Genomic DNA, 18,318 nt, shown 5'->3' on the forward strand with positions numbered 1-18,318 from the left:
ATGCAACCTACAGTTTTACAGCCAATACAACTTCTTGCACTATGCAAAAATCAGGTGTGAACTGAAGCACCTTTACATCAGGGCTGTAACTTTCACTTTCCAGTATTCCTCCTTCACAAACACACGCTGGATTCCAATCAGCCATTATTTGGAGCAGTCTTCAGTCACAGTTTTCAGAGCAGCGGCTGGCGAGCTAAGATGTCCAACCTGAAATATTCTTAAGAGGCCCAGTTATCATAGTATGTGTGCTCTGATCTTCTGGTTTGTTTCTTAAATGCAAGCCTTTTAATATCCCATGCTGGGGATCCAAAAAAATTCAAGTATCCAAAGTCTTACCGGATTCAAGACCTGACCTTCAGGTTTGTGTTGCTGTAAAGCCATTCACAGAAGCATATCTTTCAAATGACTGCATAACAGAGTCACCCACTCCAGTATCTTTTTGCAGAAGGTCAAAGGAATATTTGATTTTTGCACAACTGATGTAGATAACTGGGTCCAAATAGCATTGTTACGTTGCTTTAAGAAACATGGCAGTACTGACAGCGTATGATAAATGCTCCGTTATGTGTCATTCACATTTAGCAGCACAGACTAAATTTCTCTGCACTAAAGCCCAGCTGAATAAAAAAAATGTAGGAATAAAATTAATTTTGAGAGTAGATCACACAGTACAGGCATGCACAACTTCACATATCTGAACAAAGTCGAGAGGCAGGACCAAAACTGTAGGTTTTAAGAAGAATTCTGCAATGCCTCGACGTTTGCAATCCAGTGAAATTCTAACCACTTTGAGAATATCAGCGTGACTCCTCCAAACACGTTTGTAAAATTAAAATTAAAAGCAAGTTTAGCCTGTGAACAAAAACTTTTGAAGTGATCAACTGAATTCAGAGGGAGAATTAACAAGCTACATTTCAAAGACTTTTCCCCCTTAACCACCTATTATTTCTCAGCTTAACTGAATACCTCTTCTTAAATAGGTATACAGAACATCTTAAACACACTCGTTCCTGCTTGCTTTGCTGTTAAATACTACTTCCAAGGAAGTGAAAACGCCAAGTTTTAACAGTAGTTTTAGATTCAGAGTACCGACTGAAGATGGCAGATTTGACATTTAAAACACAGTGGCGCTAATAAATACAAAATACACAGCTTTTGGGACAAAAAGCTCACAAGGCACTTGCTATAGTGGTCCATTAAATAAACAGTGTATATAGTGCACCCTTAAAACATCGTTGTTATGCATCAAGCTTTTCCAGTGTTAAAACTTGGAATTTCTTAGAAAACAAAACAAAACCATTGTGTTCTGTGTATTGTGAAGCAGTTATGGAGCAGCCTTGATTCATATACAATGTAAATCAAGCAAATCAGGAGAGGGGCAGAGGAGAGAATTTTATCTAATTTCTTGTCACGTTAGAAGTCTTTCTGCGTAACAATAACATTAAGCCTGGAATACTTTTCTGACTCTCCCCCCCATCCCTCATCCCAAAAGCTACATTCCTGCTACTGTAAGAGCCTGGTGCCTGATTCTATCATCAGCTACTGGTGTGGCTCATCGTCTGCAGCTCTGAAAAATAACGTGCATAAACCACAGCATCAAACTACTTCCCTTTCCAAAGCAAAAACTGGCAGAGGACAAAAGTGTACAACTTTTCTTTTTGACAAATACTTTTTCAATGATTTACAATGTTGAAAGACGTAATCACAATTGAAAATGGTTTGATTTTCCTTTTTTTGTTCACAACATACTACAGGGGCCAGTTACACCTCCTAGCATTTCTCTGTAGGAATGGGTTCTTCATCTCCCTTTAGAAAGTATGCGTATATTAAGTCATACTTTTTAATTACTCCCAGACTGAGAAAGCTTAGATTATACAAAAAAAAATAAATCTGTCATCTTAAGGTTTCCACAATTGTGTGCTGAACAGAATAAGGAAAGTTGTCTTTGACTGAAAGATCTGTAGATTGGCCATCAAAGGAAAAGTTAACATTCTAAATTAAAAACAGTCCCAAAACATTTGCAAGAGGTTCTGACACGTTCAGAGGACTTTAATCTGCTTCAGCCTGGTCTGTCATAGCATACTTTTTCTTTTTTCCACAGAAGCACCAAAGTGAGAAAACTTAAGCATTTGTCCAGAATTACCGCACGTGGTCCATTCTCAAATTCTACCTTACAGATGACTTACAAGCTCCCAAATTCCCTCCAGCTCAAATCACCAAAGGAAAAAATAAAAGCTAATCCTCAATCACTCTTTTGCATAGCTTGGCATTTTCTGGAGTTAGACTTTTGTTTTCTTTCATTGCTTTTGAGGGGACTCATCTATCATACAACCAAGTACCTTCAGTCTAAATCCTTCAACACAGAAGCTGAGTCCCACTTGAGCAGCAAGCTGTCCAGGACTGTTCGACATTCTTCTTTCAATTCAGTTCAAGATTACTCAGTCTTATTTGTATTTTCAGATTTTTCTCTTTGCATCATGCAGCGTCGAACGATGCTGTCAAAGCTTCCTAGGTAAAAGAGGCCAATGATGCGAAAAATGCCCATGCAAACAACCTGGAAACAGAGAAACGTCTTTCAATTCGCTTATGATCCCAGATTGTAGCACGTTATTGACTCATGAAATAAAAGAAAAACGTTCCAGACAGGCAATATAATCAATACATGAAAACATTCATAACTAGGTTCCAGTTCAGGACCAAGCAGCGTGTAATTATCTCAGCTTTCTTGCCAAATTGCTGCTTCAGCTCAAGAACATTCTTATATCCAAGTCTTCATGGTACTGAGAGCTACTTGGTGAAAAAAACCCAATCAACATCTGCATAACATTCTACATATTTTAAACTATAACGAATTGTGACTATGGGGCTTTTACAAACCTTACCTGCTGAAGACCTTCAGTAATAGAAGTGACTGGTGACATTCCACTTGTCAATATTGATAGCATGTAACCATCCGATCCAACAAAGCTGTTAAAGTTCCCTTGCTGAATTGAAGGAAAACAGCAATTAAGGAAAATGTAACTTACCCAGTTGTGGCAGATTGTGACATGACTTAATTTTACAGCTATTTAAGATAATCACAGCTAATTTCATGTCACTATGAATGAATACCTTAGCGTAAAAAAAAACCCCACAATTAAGAACCTATATATTAAGAAATATTTTGTACTATACAGCAACATTCTGAAAGGCATTCCCTAAAAATTGAGATGTGATAAATTACTACAAATTTCTTTGTAAGCTAGAAAGGCTCTAAATTTCTTCCTGAAGTATGCTTACTGATAGAGAAAATGCACAATGTTCTCCCTGTAAATATGTTTCAGAGGGAGAATTGCACCCTGCTTCTGTGAGATCACCAATCACTACTGCACTTGAGTAAAATACTGCTAAACCTTTTGTTAAAAATAGGTTACTATTGCATGAGAGTTGATGGAGGAGGTGTCCTTCAAAAGCTAAGCAACAGGTCCTCCTTCACTTATATCAATGACTTCTATTTGCTCTCCTCAAAATTGCAAAATACACTGCTTACTAAGCAATTCAGCTAACAGAAGAGAGGGAGGCTCCCCAGAAGAAGAGGTGCTTTGTATGTTGTCGTTGTTGTCTTTTTTTTTTTTTTTGACTACTCATCAGAAAACAAATGCAACTGTCTAAATCACAGGTTTCTCCCCTTTTTTTCCCCCTAGCAAGTTATGTTTGAAAACAGACTTTCTGAAATTCTGGAAGGACAACATTCATGGATCACAGAAGTGAAAGGAAGTGGTGGTGTTCCACAATCACAGTTATCTACACAGAGTAGCAGAGGAGATGATATTTGAGTGAAGTATTACCCAACGCACACCTGAGAGAACTCGGTTTCTACAGTCAAAGAACTACTTTTTAGTTTCAATATTAGACTCTCAGCTGATGGCTGGACTGCATAAAGACTACATCTGAACTAAAACACCACCTGAAACACAGGAAGACATGGTGTAGAAAGATCAGATATTTATGATTATAAATGGGAGTGGTTCTCCTTAACTACCAATGCAGAATGCATACTAGATTTTAAAACTCACCTCCCTGAAACCAGACGTTATTTCGCACCTCTCTGCTGTGCTTGAGAAGCTACTGTAAAAGCTTCTCAAACAACTGCAAACCATATTTATTGTACTTAGAACTGTATCATAATTACGGATTTTAAAATTTAATTGCTGTACCTTAAGGATATTAAGTTTCATTTTTATTTCCACCTCAGAACATCCTTGGTGCTTGCTGCTTCTTATTTTATTGAGAAGCAATCTTTAGCACAAATCTTCATCCTTCCTCAAAAAAATGCAACACTCTTTTATAACTATTGCATCATATTGTATTTTAATCACTCATAAATCAGATAGTTAAAACATTTATAGCCGAAAAGGCTAGATGTCTTCCATTTATTGGAAGACCATTTTGATCCAAGCTCACATTCAAGAAAAATTAAACAGCCGAGTAAGCTTTTGAGGTTAGACAAACGACATTTGATACGCAGAAAGTCAATATAGTTTAGTGCTTTAAAATAAACTCATAACCTGCTTTTGAGACATTGTATCATACTGAGGCAGTGTTTTATTCTAAGGGACAGAGGCAAAAAAGGAATAGAGAAAAACTTCCTGATCCAGCTAACCAGAGACCATTTCTTGTAAATGGATCATATTTTTAGCTCAGTTATTCTCTTAAACAAGCATTACATGCCATCTTAGACTCTCCTATGAAGGTCAAACTTGAATAAATAATTTACTTACTATGGCATCTTTGACTATAACTCTGGCGACTTGTTCCGCTTGGCAAACAGATGAGGTTTCAGAAATTAGCTTTGTCTCCAAGGGCTTTAATAGAAAAACGTCATTATAAGTTTGACTAAGAACACAGGAGAGAAAACACCAAGGACAAACTTTGGTTCTGGGTCTTTCAAGGTGGATGACGTTGCTGCTAACAAGCAGAATCACTCTGTCACCTAAAACATCCACTTAAAAAAGAAAAAGCACCTTCACAAGCAGCACAGTTTTACAAAGAGAACTGACAACTTTTAGATGGTATTTTTTCCCCATGGAATTCATTATCAAGAAAATACGAGATAGTGCTCTTTCCAAGTATTTGATTTTCAGAAGCCAGAAAAATGCTTGTGTCTCCTCAATGCCTATTTATTATTTTTTTTTGCCAGAAATGAATTTAAAAAGATAGTCCTAAAGTATCTTATAAATTTGTTTTGTAGGATTTTACTTTTTTTGTTTGTTTCTCAAACTGGTATCTACCAAAATCCATCACTGTATTTCACTTCATTGTGTTTCAGAGCATTTCTGTCATTTTACCTTACTAGAAGAAAGCAGCTATGGCAATTTTATCAGTCACAATTTCTTTTACAAAAAAAAAAAAAAAAAAAAAGTCTGATCTGCTGTAAGAGCAAGCATTAAAAAGGTTTGAAAAGTATTTAGAAGCTTGTTTGTCATTCATGTGCTTCTACAACGCTGGAGCTAGATGCACAGCAAGCAGTTTAAACAATAAATGTATTAAGATAAATGGTTCTGCTGATAAAGAACAAATTGCACTAAATTAGGAAAAGAAGAGTAGTTACAAATAAATTTGTTATGGAGAAGAATTGAATTAGATTTAATGAAGTTGAATGGAAGCATTCAAACCTAGTCAAATACTTAACATGCATAAAGCAGTCTAAGATTAATCCTTTGAAAGGCGAAAAAAATCCCACACTTCTGGGGAAGAGCTTAATTACAGGCTTCTCAATGTCAATCTGAAGTATCTGTGAAACTGTGAATTGTGATGTGCTGACCAGGCTCACTGATTTACTTATTTTTTAAATGTGTGTATTAAGAGAAAAAAAAACTATAAAATTCAGTGTTTTTGTCAGAGGAAGTCACATAAAAACACCTTCTACATGCTATCCTACAGCGGTATGGTTTATGTCACCAGATCTCCATTTTATAACCCACATATGATTTAATTCACTTGCCAGTATCAACAAAACGCATCAGAGATACAAAGATGTCAAAAGTAAACTACAATGCTCTAAGTTTTGGAAAAAAATCAGCAGCTATTCAGGAACGTCTCACTAAAGTTAAATGCCAAGTTGAGAACGAGGCAGGCAGTGCTCAACCATCAAATACTTCATCTGATTAGCCAGTCAAAGCACCGTTACAATTTGTCAAGCAGTTATCTCAGAAAAAGAGCTTAATGATTAAACAAGAAAGAAGCATCCTTGTAGCTGACTTTTTTTTTCCTTGAACTAACTATGAGCAATGATTACAGCATAAAACAGCTCAGCCTTAATGAGATGCAAACCACAGAAACAGATGTTCTAAACTAAGTGGCACTAAATAAATGCAACCATAACGAATGAAACTCTGAGCTGTTAAATAACAGAATATTAAAGTTATTTAAGGTACGCTATGAGGGTAGCCACACATAACACAAAGACTTCACGTGTGCTAAAACAATGCATAAAGGTGTTTAAAAAGACAATGCCTTTTTGATAGCAGAGCTGTATGTTATACATCTCCCTTAAAAGGAAATCTGAGGTTAACAGAACATTTTGCTGGTGAATATATTTCCCTGCAATAGGCTATTATGAAGCAAAAACAAAGAACATGCAAGCTACACGAGTGTCTGCAGATGTCTAATTCTTTGTGTGGATGTGTTGGAGTTTGTTTAATACAGAATATCTATACCAAAGAATCGTGTTACACAATCCACACTGATTCCTATAGAAAGAGTGAAAGACAAAAGAAAATTTGACCTCAGTTTCCTATTGTGCATGCCATTAGATGGAGCATCTTGAACATGGCTAATCTACAGACAGCAGTGTACAGAGTTAAAAGAAGTATTTTCTCTGGTTAGCTGATACACCAGTGTAAACAGGGGGCCCTAAATGTAGTTCTGCCATCACCCTTTTTTTATAGCTTGTTTGCAAATCTCAGTGAAGAACTGGAGCTTTCCTTTCACCTGTCAGGACTATCCTAACAGCATCATATCAAAAGGTGTAAAATAGGGATATTATTTTTGGCTCATCGAGCTTTTGTATCAGAACAAATTACAGTGGTTTTAGTTTGCTATTTCACAATATTTACATTGCATACAGAAAAGCTTATTAGTGTTTCAGCTATTAAAGTTAAGCAGTTCTTCCATCGAAACCCAGAACAATAAACTACACTAAGTGTATAAAATCCAAGTGTTTAAGTATTTTAAACATTTTAATATGCACTGCTTTCAATAGTACTACAGAAGTGAATGATATCTGAAATGCATTGTTTATTATGAAGTAAACCTTTAAAAGCATTACAGTACTGCTGAAAAACAATTTACCTTTGTTTTACTTTCTTCTGCAAAGCCTGGAGTATCAGTATCTGGAGGATAAGCCACTGTTATGTAGATATTGTAAGGTTTGACCTGCAGTTCACAAAAGAAGCGTTATTACTGACAGCCTTTACATGGATCTCTTAACTTTGTTAATTTTTCTTAAATTCACACTTGCTTTATATCTTGAAATTGCTTGTAGTGTTAAATCATCTGCGTACTCAGCATTTGCAAGACTTGGAGTTTTGTCAAATAAGGAAGCCAACAGATTTTAAAGAGATGATTGCGTTGCTTTGTTTAGTAAAAACCTCTAAAAACCCAGCAAAAATGCAACCAGTCTGAACAGAGACTCTGCAGTCCCACTGTCAGAGGCCAGAACTCTTATCCTGACCAACACAATCCACTATGCCGAGTGGAACAGGATAACAACATTGACCATGAAGGGGTCTAGAACCAAATGGACATTAAGGAAAATCACTTTCAAATCAATTTTACCAGTCTTACAACAGTGACATCCTTACAAGCCTCATTCCATCAAATGATGAAAACTATGTGTTTTTTTTTTGTCTTGAACATAAGCTTAGAACATTGCAACGTATAAAACTCACATATGCCAATGTATAGAGGAGTGAACCACTTTGAACAAAAAACTTTGTTATTACATTCAAGCTTGCAAGTTTTACTATCTCATATAATTCACATACCATTTATTTATCATGGCCTTGTAACCAGCATGAGAATCACTGGCCTAAGTGCCAATCCCTCACATATCTGTGGGATCCTCAATACCATTCTGCTTAAAATTCAAGTCCCTTTCACTAAGATAAATAGAACATGTATGTTTGTATGTGGTCATCTTCAGCTCTAGAAACAAGCCAAGTTTCTTCTCCCTTATGCAACTGAAGTAACTTAGTTTCCACAGCCACACACAGAGCAATATGGCTGTACTGCTCCCAGAGAAGTACCAACACAACATGCAGAGTAAGAGTGCCGAAATAAAATTCACTTGCTGCTAGTGAAAATATGCTTTTGTTTACAAGCAAGAATACTTAAGTCATTTAACACACCTCCATTTGTAGGGCTTCGGCCAATCCTCGAAGAGCAAACTTTGTTGGAGAATAGGCTGTATAACCAAAAAGACCTAACTGCCCAGCCTGAGATGATACAAACACGATCCTTCCCATCCGTCGCTCTTTCATAGTAGAGATTACTGCACGACTTGGGTAAACACTACCTAGATAATTAACTGCCATTAACCTCTGTAAAAAAATGATAGTAAATTGGTATTAGAGTCAAAATGTCTAATATTATTACTCCAAAATCCCTACTGAGGCTTTAACATCGAAGTTCACTAGATCTGCATTTCTATCAGCTAGCAAAATAAACAACTGTTTTCTACTGTATTAGTTTCATTAACCATTCTATAGGTAAGAATCTCACCTTAAGACAAAATAAATGTACTGCATATACGAGTGTCAGTGGCATTCAGGATACTGATAATGCGACTATTATGGCATTCACAAAGGAGAAAGGGCAAATTACAAAAAAAATCTGACTTGGAATGCTTCCTTGACACTGTTCATTCATACACAACGTATGAAAACATTGAAATGAAAGTTTAAAGGGCTTCCTAAAAAAAGGAAACAGGAAATATTCTATATATTTATGCACAAGTTCTCATCTTTGGCAGATAAGATGAATTCTTCCGTTTCACTCTCCTGAAGACTTAAAACACAACCGGTAGCCCATACAAGCAATAAAACAGATTATTTACACTTACGGTTCCACCTCCTGTAACATTACAGCTATTTAGCACTTTCAGATGGCTCAATGATGAGGTGAGAATCAAAGTAACCAAAACAGAGGGGTAGGGTTTTTTTTAATATTATTTATGTTTCAGTATAGGTTTTCTTGTTGCTTCTTTACTTTCCATCAAGTTGCACCAAGTTAAAAACAATGTGTGCACCTCACAGTTGAACGCTGAGGAGATGGATTCTTCTTAAACAGATTCAAAATATGTGAAAAAAAAACCCACACATCTTCACCAGGAAAAAAGAGACCACGTGAAATTCAGCATTTTCCACAGCGTGTTAAACTATAATGCCACACATCAAGCTTTCTTGCCACCTTGAGGTCCTTCCCTATCCCAGGTGGAGAATTCACTGTTCTGAACTGTCCTGAAGCAATGATCAGGTAAAAAAGAATAAGTTGCAATCCTTGCATATCTAAAAGTGCACATGAATACCACCACTAAAGAAATATATCGCTACTCAGACAGTCTGCAAAGACAAAGTAAAACAATCTATTTCTTAGAATAGGGGAAGGACAAATTACTTGCAGTGAAATAAAGCACTATCACTCACTTCAAAAGAATTCACTTCAATATCTTCAAATTTTCCTGTAACTGATGTTCCTGCACAGTTTACAAGCAGGTCAACTGGTCCCAGCTTCTCCTGAGCCTGCAAGAGGACAGAAGTTAAGAAGCTCTTCAGCAGGAAATAGCATTTGTATAGTACAGTATCATAAAATATATTGCCACTTGAAACACATCACACAGAGATGACCTGAATATACACACAGATGAAACAGTTGCTTCTCACCTGTTTTAGAACATTCTCCACCTGTTCATAGTCTTTAGATACATCAACAGAAATACACAGTACAACCTAAAAAAGGAAAATGAAAGAACATTTTATAACCTAAGTCCAAGAATGGTTGGCTCCAGAAGAAACTGCACACTGCTTAATTAGGTTATATCAGGGACAAAATTAGAAGAAACAAAAAAAGATTATGAATAACTTATCAGTGGCACAGTGCTACATATGCCTAAATAGTGATTTAATGATTATTCCTTGTCTGGGAACAAGAGATTATGGATTTTCATTTGAATGATACAGGAAAACGAAAACAGACATTGGCCCAGAGGAGAATAAGTATATGAATAACAACAACAACGAGACAGCAATGCCTTAATTTTTGTGGCAGCTGGGAGTTAGGTATAGATTTTCTTTAAAATTGCTGATTACTTTTAGCAACATTATCTTGGAATCTAAGTTTTGAAGCACCTTCCAGTCAACTACCAGTCAAAGGAAGCATTGACTTTGGGGTATCACCAACTGTAAGATCACTGCCAACTCCAGCCCGGCCAGGGATTTACAGATTGACCATCCTCTCTGCTAAACAACCAGTACAGTTCTGGGGCAACTCATTATCCTGAAAGGAGAAGCAATCACATACCACAGTAAAAGTAGAAACTCCTATATTGTTATCCTAACCTCTATGCCTTACTTTACTTTGTTTAATTCATTTAAAACTGGTTTGAGGTGAAATAAAGTCATCACCAGTTTCTAACAAGTGTCAGCAGGGTCACTTGCCATGAAGCACGCCAACAAAAATGAAGAAAAGCTTACCAAAGTGTAACTAACTGCTTTGGCAGCTAGTCATTCGTCAGTTTTGCCTCTGGTCAGACTGCAACACTTCCCAGCTACATAAACAGAATCTGCTTGCCATTCCTGTGCAGCAGGTTGGCTATTCCTGCCTTCCAGCACCGTGCATAGTTGGACATCAGAGTAAACTTGTGGTGCAATTTATTGGCTGGTCAGCAAGCATCTCCCCTTAGGGCATTTTTAGATTTTGGAAATATTTATCTTTGACTTAAGTTTGAGAACAAAATAACAGCTGAACTACGATAACACTGATTTACTATCTTGATGCCTTTACTAGATCAGCAAGGTTAAAAATCACAGTTCCATACAAAAATTGGACATCGGGCCACAGATCAGTTAATCATACTGTGAGCAACACACTCAGGAACTACCGAAGCGGCCACTGGCTACCAGCATTTATTATTACCCACATTATACAATTCATCTTTTTGCTTCTATTATTGTATTTCCTTTCTGCTGCATTAAGCTGATTACCTTCACTCCAGAGCATGCACTGTGGATGTGGTCCTAATAAACAGATTATGCTGCCAGGAAGTCTAATATCCTCATTCCAGTTCCTTGTCTTTTGTTCTAATAGTGCATTGTCTGATCACTGCCAAAGCATTCATTTCTCAGTAAAAGCTCAATTCCACTCCCAGTGAGGTAACTAGGAATGTTCCATACTACAAAAGGGATTTAAAGAAATTTCACAAAAATTAAGGGCAAGTACTTCATTCCACTGCACACCTTTATTTGTAAAGGCTGTGCTGTCAGCATTCTAAATAAATCACAAATAAATATCTTTCAGAGAACACATGCCAAATCAAACACTAAAATGCATGAATCCTGGCTCTCAGTGAAATGTAGTTTTACATATACATATATGAGCAGAATGTATAGAGCATATCATCATGTAAAAAGTGGTATTTCCTCTGGATTTTTGCCCCCTAGCTTGGCATCTTACAAATATAACAGTCTCTGTGGTCTGGCAATCCACACCAGATAACATCTTTCTCTATACTTTCAGAGATCTTCTCATACAGCCTCTGTCAGTTCAACTGCCCTCATTTTGTCAGCTCCTTATCTGCTGTTCCAGACACCCTGCTTTTTCTAATTGTGTTCTCTGAATTCAGAGCAGGCAGACTTACGTGTGACAATGACTACAGCTCAGCAACAGGCACACGGGAGGGCACTCCCACTACAGCCAGATGAAGCATAGACAAGTCTAAAGCTGCTGCTGCTAAAACAATCCTGTTTAGCCCACACTGAAGCTTGTTCAGTCTTGAACTTTCTGAAATTTTAACTGAAACTCTTGCAGGCATGTACCTAGTACTATTCTTAAAACAGAAAAATGGAAGTTCACATCTGTCAAGCTCAGACAGATTCTTAGCAAGAGCATTGTGACAGTGTTTGACAAAGGATCAAATTCATTGTCAACCCTGGGAAAAGAATAGAGCAGCTAAAGAAAAACAGTTACCAGGATTTATTTGTTGCAAAAGGGAACAAAATGTTGTTCCTCTTCACCTCATATGACTTAATACTTTGAAATAAGTTTGATCTGAGTAAGGCAACATGAACGGAAAAAGAAAAAAAGATCCTCTTGAGCCATTTGACAGAAATGAGCAAAGACAGAATCTTACTAAGTTCTCTTGATACCTTCATTTATATCAGCTAGTACTAACATTGCTTCCAAGTATTCATCTTTCTCCATTGCTTCTTTTCAAGAGAATATCCAACTTATTAATTCACCAGGCTAAAAAAGTGATTTGCTACACCCAGTAGACACCAAATCCCCTATCACAAGCAAATTGCTTGCACTTGTAGTAATGAAAATAACCAAGTTCTGGAACACAAGAAAGATGAAATCAAAGATGCAATCGTCTCAACACTGTTTCCCTTCTCCTTTGGATTATGAGTATTAAGAAAAAAAATTGTATTTCATCTTGAAGTTGTGTTTTTTAAACACAGAAAGCCAATGCCCCAGCAAGCATTACACACTGACACAGCACATTAAGCGTGAGTACACTATTTGTTTACCAAAGCACCTTTGGTGTTTAGAAATCTCAGTGCTCTGCCAGAAAATAGTAGTATGCAGCACAACATAGGGAACAAAATCTGGAGATAAGTATCTACATTTCTTCCCCATTACAATAGCTGTATTTATGATCTCTCAAAGAGAGACTTGAAAAAAGCAGGCTGTTCTCCTCGATCTTGAATGATACAAACACTTATGGAGTGACAGCAAATTGCAGCCACCAAAAATATTCTATTACTCCTACAGTTGAAGATACCAATCTTTTCCTCTGAAGGAAGTTAGCATATAACCAGGCAACATCAAATGCAGAAGAGTTTGGAACATCACACAGAGGCATAATAGTATTTTTTAAATTCAAGGAAGGCCTCACCTACCTTTGTCTAACAGTTTTAAAAGCCAGACTACTGAAATTATGTTGTAGTAACTAATTTGAAACAACAGTTACAGGTAGCAGTGATCTTACCTGCTTGTCATTAACTGAGTATTTTTCTATTTCCTTCTTTGTCTGTAACAGCTTGTTCTGAAACGGACAGTAAGAACAGCTAAAGCACCACAGTTATGAGAACATATTAGTCTTCAGCATTTGAGAAGCCTTAGAAACATTCTCTAAAAACAAGAACATTATCATCAGCTAACAATATCACTTTACTATTTTCATCTTAGAGATTTATGAACATATGATCAAAATATCAACTCCACGTGATAGCAACGGCAGAGTTTTAAGGCAAGCTTATCACAAGTTGCATGCTGGGCTACACTCCTTAAAAAGGCAGACATCTCTACTCTGAAAATATACTACATTTAAATTATTAGTATCACCTTAAAGCATACAGTGAAAAAAAAAGTATGAGTAATTATCACTTCCCAAATTATTCCTCAACTACCAATTTCATGAACATAGTGTAGCCAGCAAAAACACGAATGCACTTACCTCATCTCTTGCAATCAGCGTTATGAAAGCACCTTGCTTATAACATTCAATAGCAATACATTTTCCAATTCCACTGGAGCCTCCAGTTACCTAGAAGTTATTTGGAAGTCAGTTAGTCCATCATTCTAATCCCTACTCATATACCATAGAAAGTCAAATCAAAATTCTAAGAGTGTACTGAGATTCAAATATTACCCAGTGAAGTATGATGCACAAAAGTTAATTTATTTAAGAGAGTGAATGGAAAAATGAAATCTCACTACCCTGTCAAGCAATGATCACTGTCCCAAAAACCAGCTTTACCTTGGTGGTATTTTTTCCATATTTGTTACGTCAGGCTCACTTAAACCCACTCCCACATGTGACCTCTCACTTGCCTTTGACAAAGTTATTTCTAAAATACAGTAACAGTTCTAAGTTAGAAATCACTATTAACATTAAGAATGCAATTATATACTGTCCCTCCATGCCTAGCTACAATAAAAATTCATAAAATGAGCAATCATAGATTGTCTGCCAAAAACATCACGTAAACAAAGAGGACTAAAGAAATTACCTTCTTTCTTATTAAATTAACGTCCTTAATTTGACAGCAGGCCCTCTGTAGAACACGTCTCACAGTCCGTGTCTGGACACTGAACTGCCTGTGCCATTTCTCAATGTCTTTTTGTGGGGATCCCAGTTCTGTGCCTCCATAAGCCTTTTCTTCTTCCCCTAAACCATAATTCCCAGCAGTCTTCCATGCAAGTAGGAAATAAACAGTTTGTCTGTAGACAAATACAAGGTGATGGCTACAGCCCCACATTATATGTGGAGGTACTATACAGGTTAAAGTCACCTTAACACCCCTCTCAGTACCCTCCAGAAACCTATTTGCAAACCCTGTTTAAAACAGAACATAGATGGTGACACAACATCTCCTTTCAACAAAAACTGAAGCGCGTTCCTGACTTTCAGGTGATTTGTTCATTTAAACCCAGTCTCAGTCTGTACATGCCTACAGTCCTTAAATAACACAGCTGTATTTTCCTTGTATGATCAGATTTGTTGATTTTTCACCTAAGAGCAAATTACTGAGAAAAATATTGGAATGCTTTGTTGATGAAGCGAGTTCTGAAATACAGACTTTAATATTTAAAAAAAGAGATTCATTTTCCCCTGGAAGTTGTTGCTTACGTTCTTTATCGAGACTTCAGAGAAAGCGATGTATAACCTCCACTTCAACTATGAGAAATGGAACGTGCTGAGCCAACTAGTGGAAGAGCAAAGGCTGCCAGCCTCATCCACACGTGCCTCAATTTTCTTTTCAGACTCACTATCCTCAAAATTGTTTCATATTCCTGGAGGCAGTAAAGTCAGAAGAGTCAGAAGTACACTTCCATGAGTCACCAAACTCTTCTATCTTATAAGTGTTTCCTCACAAAGCTTCAAAGAAAACAGCTTAGGATTCCATGGCTGATCATATAACCTCAGCAAACATATTTTCAACATAGTCCATAGTTTTTGTCTAGTCTGTCTGCTGTCACCAACGGCTCAAGAACTTACAATAACTAATTTCAGTTTAAACAGAGCTTAACAGATTCCCTCTATTACAGAAAGCTGCTTCAAATCAGTTTCTAAATGACTCTCTGCAAAATAAGCTTCACTACGCTAACCCTCAAGGATGACTTCAAGATGCACGCTCTGTTCTGGAGACGTTTAAAGATGTAGCACTCTGAATAAAGGAAGACTGCTTCCTAAGCAAATTAAGTCTGTAAGAATGAGTGTTAATGTTTCAGGACTCCAGCAGAACCCCGGCATCATTTAATTCTTCACGATGGAAAGAAGTTAAGAATTTTTAGTTTTATTTCCAAAGCATCTCTCAACATTGCAGTACATCTCTAGAAGGATTAAAAGATTCAGTGTGATGTATTCAGGCAAACTTCAGTTCCAGGGCATTCATGAGCTGCTTCTACAGATTTTCAGCAGCAGCTGGTACGTCAGCACAGGGGCTAACTAACACGTGTGGAAGATTGCTTTGATTCCCATGGTTGGCACAGCACTGAGGCACAGCTGATTGCTACCTGTACCAATTGCTAAGTGTCACAAACTGAAGAAAACTGGATAGGGCTCATGTCAGATAGGTCAGTGACAGAAGGCAGAATCAGTTAGCTGGGAACTTCAGCCTTTAGGTGGAAAGCTGTTACTAATACGTTGGAAGTTGTTAATAAACATGCACCATGAGTGGCAATGTAACAGTAAGGAAACAGAACAATTCATTGACCAATGAAGTGCAATTCCCAATCTTCACAACTATCATCCGAAGCAATCAAAATGAAGACCTGACTGATAGACTATTTCCAAGAGAGCTCATTAGCTTTCACTTAGCAGCACAGGATGCAAGCTGGCTTCACACTTTTAGACCTTCTTCACAGAAGGTATTTAGTTCCACTGAAACAGAACATCCCTGTAACCTGCTCTGACTGGTGTGCATGATTGGACTCCAAATGACTTTTTGATAAGCAATTCAGAAGCACCCAAGCCACAGGTCACCCTGCTCCCAGTGCAAGAGTGACAAAGCTGAGACACCAAGATGGGTCAACTGCAAGGACACCCAAAGCCTGCTGCTGTTATCTGATGGGCTCTGCAAGGAAGTGGTGAAACCATTCCTAGACCTAAGATAGCCCTTACACTGGTGGTTTGGGTATTCTGAGGTTTGACTATATCTAAGTGGAAGGCCCTGGAAGACAGTCACAAGCAGCAACCATCCTTACATTACTGCAAGCATCAGCCTACAAAAGGAAATACATACACGAAAGCATTTTTACTAAGTGAGCGAAACCTGATGCTTGAGTCAACCTGATGGCTGTGAAGACCTTCTTATTTATTGGTGCCCACTGGGATTCCCAAAATACACAGCAGATACAGAATAGTAAGACACCCCCACAAGATTAGATCAGTAATTTGGTGTTATGTGGAGTTCCATTCCTCTCTAAGTAGGAAGAGGCTCCTGTGGTCACTGTCCCTCTCTAAAGCATACCTCCTGTCATGCAGTGTTTCCATCACACAAGTGATTCTTGGAGAGGGTAGAGCCTCCATGAGCACAGTTTCTGATTTACAGAACCATCACCCACTATTTTTCCTAACACAACTCACTCAAACATTTGAAATCCAAACACGCAAGTTGAACAGCATCATGGTTATCAGCAGCACCTACACATCCAAAAACTAACAAACCCCAAAACAACTGCTCCACGTTTCATTTGTTTGCATGAACGCCTTAAGAGCATAACTGAAGCCACAATCAAACAACCGCTTCTGCCAGCGGCAATGCCAGTGAAGCCGATCACCCACTGACTCATATCCTGATGCCAACAAATACCTACAGCTTTTTTCTTCTATTGACAAGATTATTTGTTATCATTTTCAGCGTGAGCTGACTGAAAAGGCTCTTTGGAAAAAAAAAAAAGAGAAGAACCAGCAGAGCAGCTTTTGAAACAGCTTAACAGCATAAAGACAACACTTGGGATAATCAGTTTGAAAACAACCAAGCGAGCAGTATTTGGGAACAAAATACACTGGGCACTTCACTGCTTGCTGTTCTGTCTCCGTGTAAGTGTTGCAGAAGCCTCTCACCCTGCTCCAGCTTTGCTTCTACGTGCTATGGAAGGCTTGCTCAGCGAGTGTTACTGCTGTGGGAAGAGCCTCCACTCACACTCTATCATCTGTCAGGATACGATGCTGTAAAGCAAGTTACAGTACCCAGTAAAACCTATTGCACCAAGTAGTTCGGGAATACTGTCGCAACTTGGACAGCTCCAAGCCGGGACCAGCTCTGTCTGCAAAGAGCAGCCCTAAAACAGGTGGACGGACACAAACAGAAGAGGAAGCACACGGAGCTCAAGAGCAGATTAACGCCAAGCTCCGACAGCCGACCGAAGGACCGCAGCTCACGCACCCACGTGCTCCTCCACAGACCGCGAAGCCCTCCCCCAAAGCCCCTCTTCCACCACGCTGATCGCAGCCAACCGAACGGTCGCTCGTGGACGGGGACAGCCGCTCGGCCTGACATGCGGCGGGGCCTTCCCCGGGACACGGCGGCCGCGGCCTGTCCCCGCCCAGCCCCCCCCACCCCGGGGTCGGTCAGGCGGGGGGAAGCGGGAATTCCCGCTCCACTCACCACGACGTGCGCGCCGGGCAGCTTGAGCGGCTTGGGGCTGATGAGCGGCGACACCATGTAGAGGAGAAGGACGACGGCCACGATGAAGGCGGCCGCCAGGAGCAGCATGGCTCGGGCCGGGCTCGCAGCCGAGGAAGGGGAGGCGGGGTGGGTGGGAGAGGGACGCGGGCCCGAGGTTGCAGGAGCTGCAGAGCGCGGCGCGGATCACCGGGAGTACAGCCGGTGCCCGCCTGCGCCGCGGCGCCACGGGGGCCAGGGAAGAGGTGGAGAGGGCGGCCGCCACTCCGCGTTCTGATTGGCTAGTGGGCAGGGCGGGCGCGGCTTCGCGCGCGGGCATTGGCCAGTGAGTGAGGGGAAGGAGCTCGCGGATTGGCCGAGGGGAGAGACGGAGCCCGGAGATTGGAGCCGCAGGCCGTTGGCGGGGTCACCGTTGGAGGCAAAGGGC

General features: G+C 39.1%; 1 protein-coding gene across 1 annotated transcript; it reads right to left on the reverse strand.

Moving 5' to 3' along the window:
- Positions 1–593: 593 nt before the first annotated feature.
- KDSR (3-ketodihydrosphingosine reductase) lies at positions 594–18,007 on the reverse strand. The gene is made up of 10 exons (XM_065753142.1): positions 17,874–18,007; positions 13,715–13,804; positions 13,247–13,303; positions 9,924–9,989; positions 9,687–9,782; positions 8,391–8,582; positions 7,333–7,416; positions 4,761–4,844; positions 2,883–2,984; positions 594–2,554 (listed from the first exon to the last, which is right to left on the reverse strand). Exons 1-10 carry the CDS (start codon positions 17,979–17,981, stop codon positions 2,435–2,437), a joined length of 999 nt encoding a protein of 332 aa, XP_065609214.1. The 5' UTR covers positions 17,982–18,007; the 3' UTR covers positions 594–2,434.
- Between the last annotated feature and the right edge of the window lie 311 nt (positions 18,008–18,318).

Source organism: Cyrtonyx montezumae, unplaced genomic scaffold, assembly GCF_038088225.1.
Source record: "Cyrtonyx montezumae isolate F1298 unplaced genomic scaffold, pur_monq_1.0 scaffold_8, whole genome shotgun sequence".
Taxonomy (NCBI): domain Eukaryota; kingdom Metazoa; phylum Chordata; class Aves; order Galliformes; family Odontophoridae; genus Cyrtonyx; species Cyrtonyx montezumae.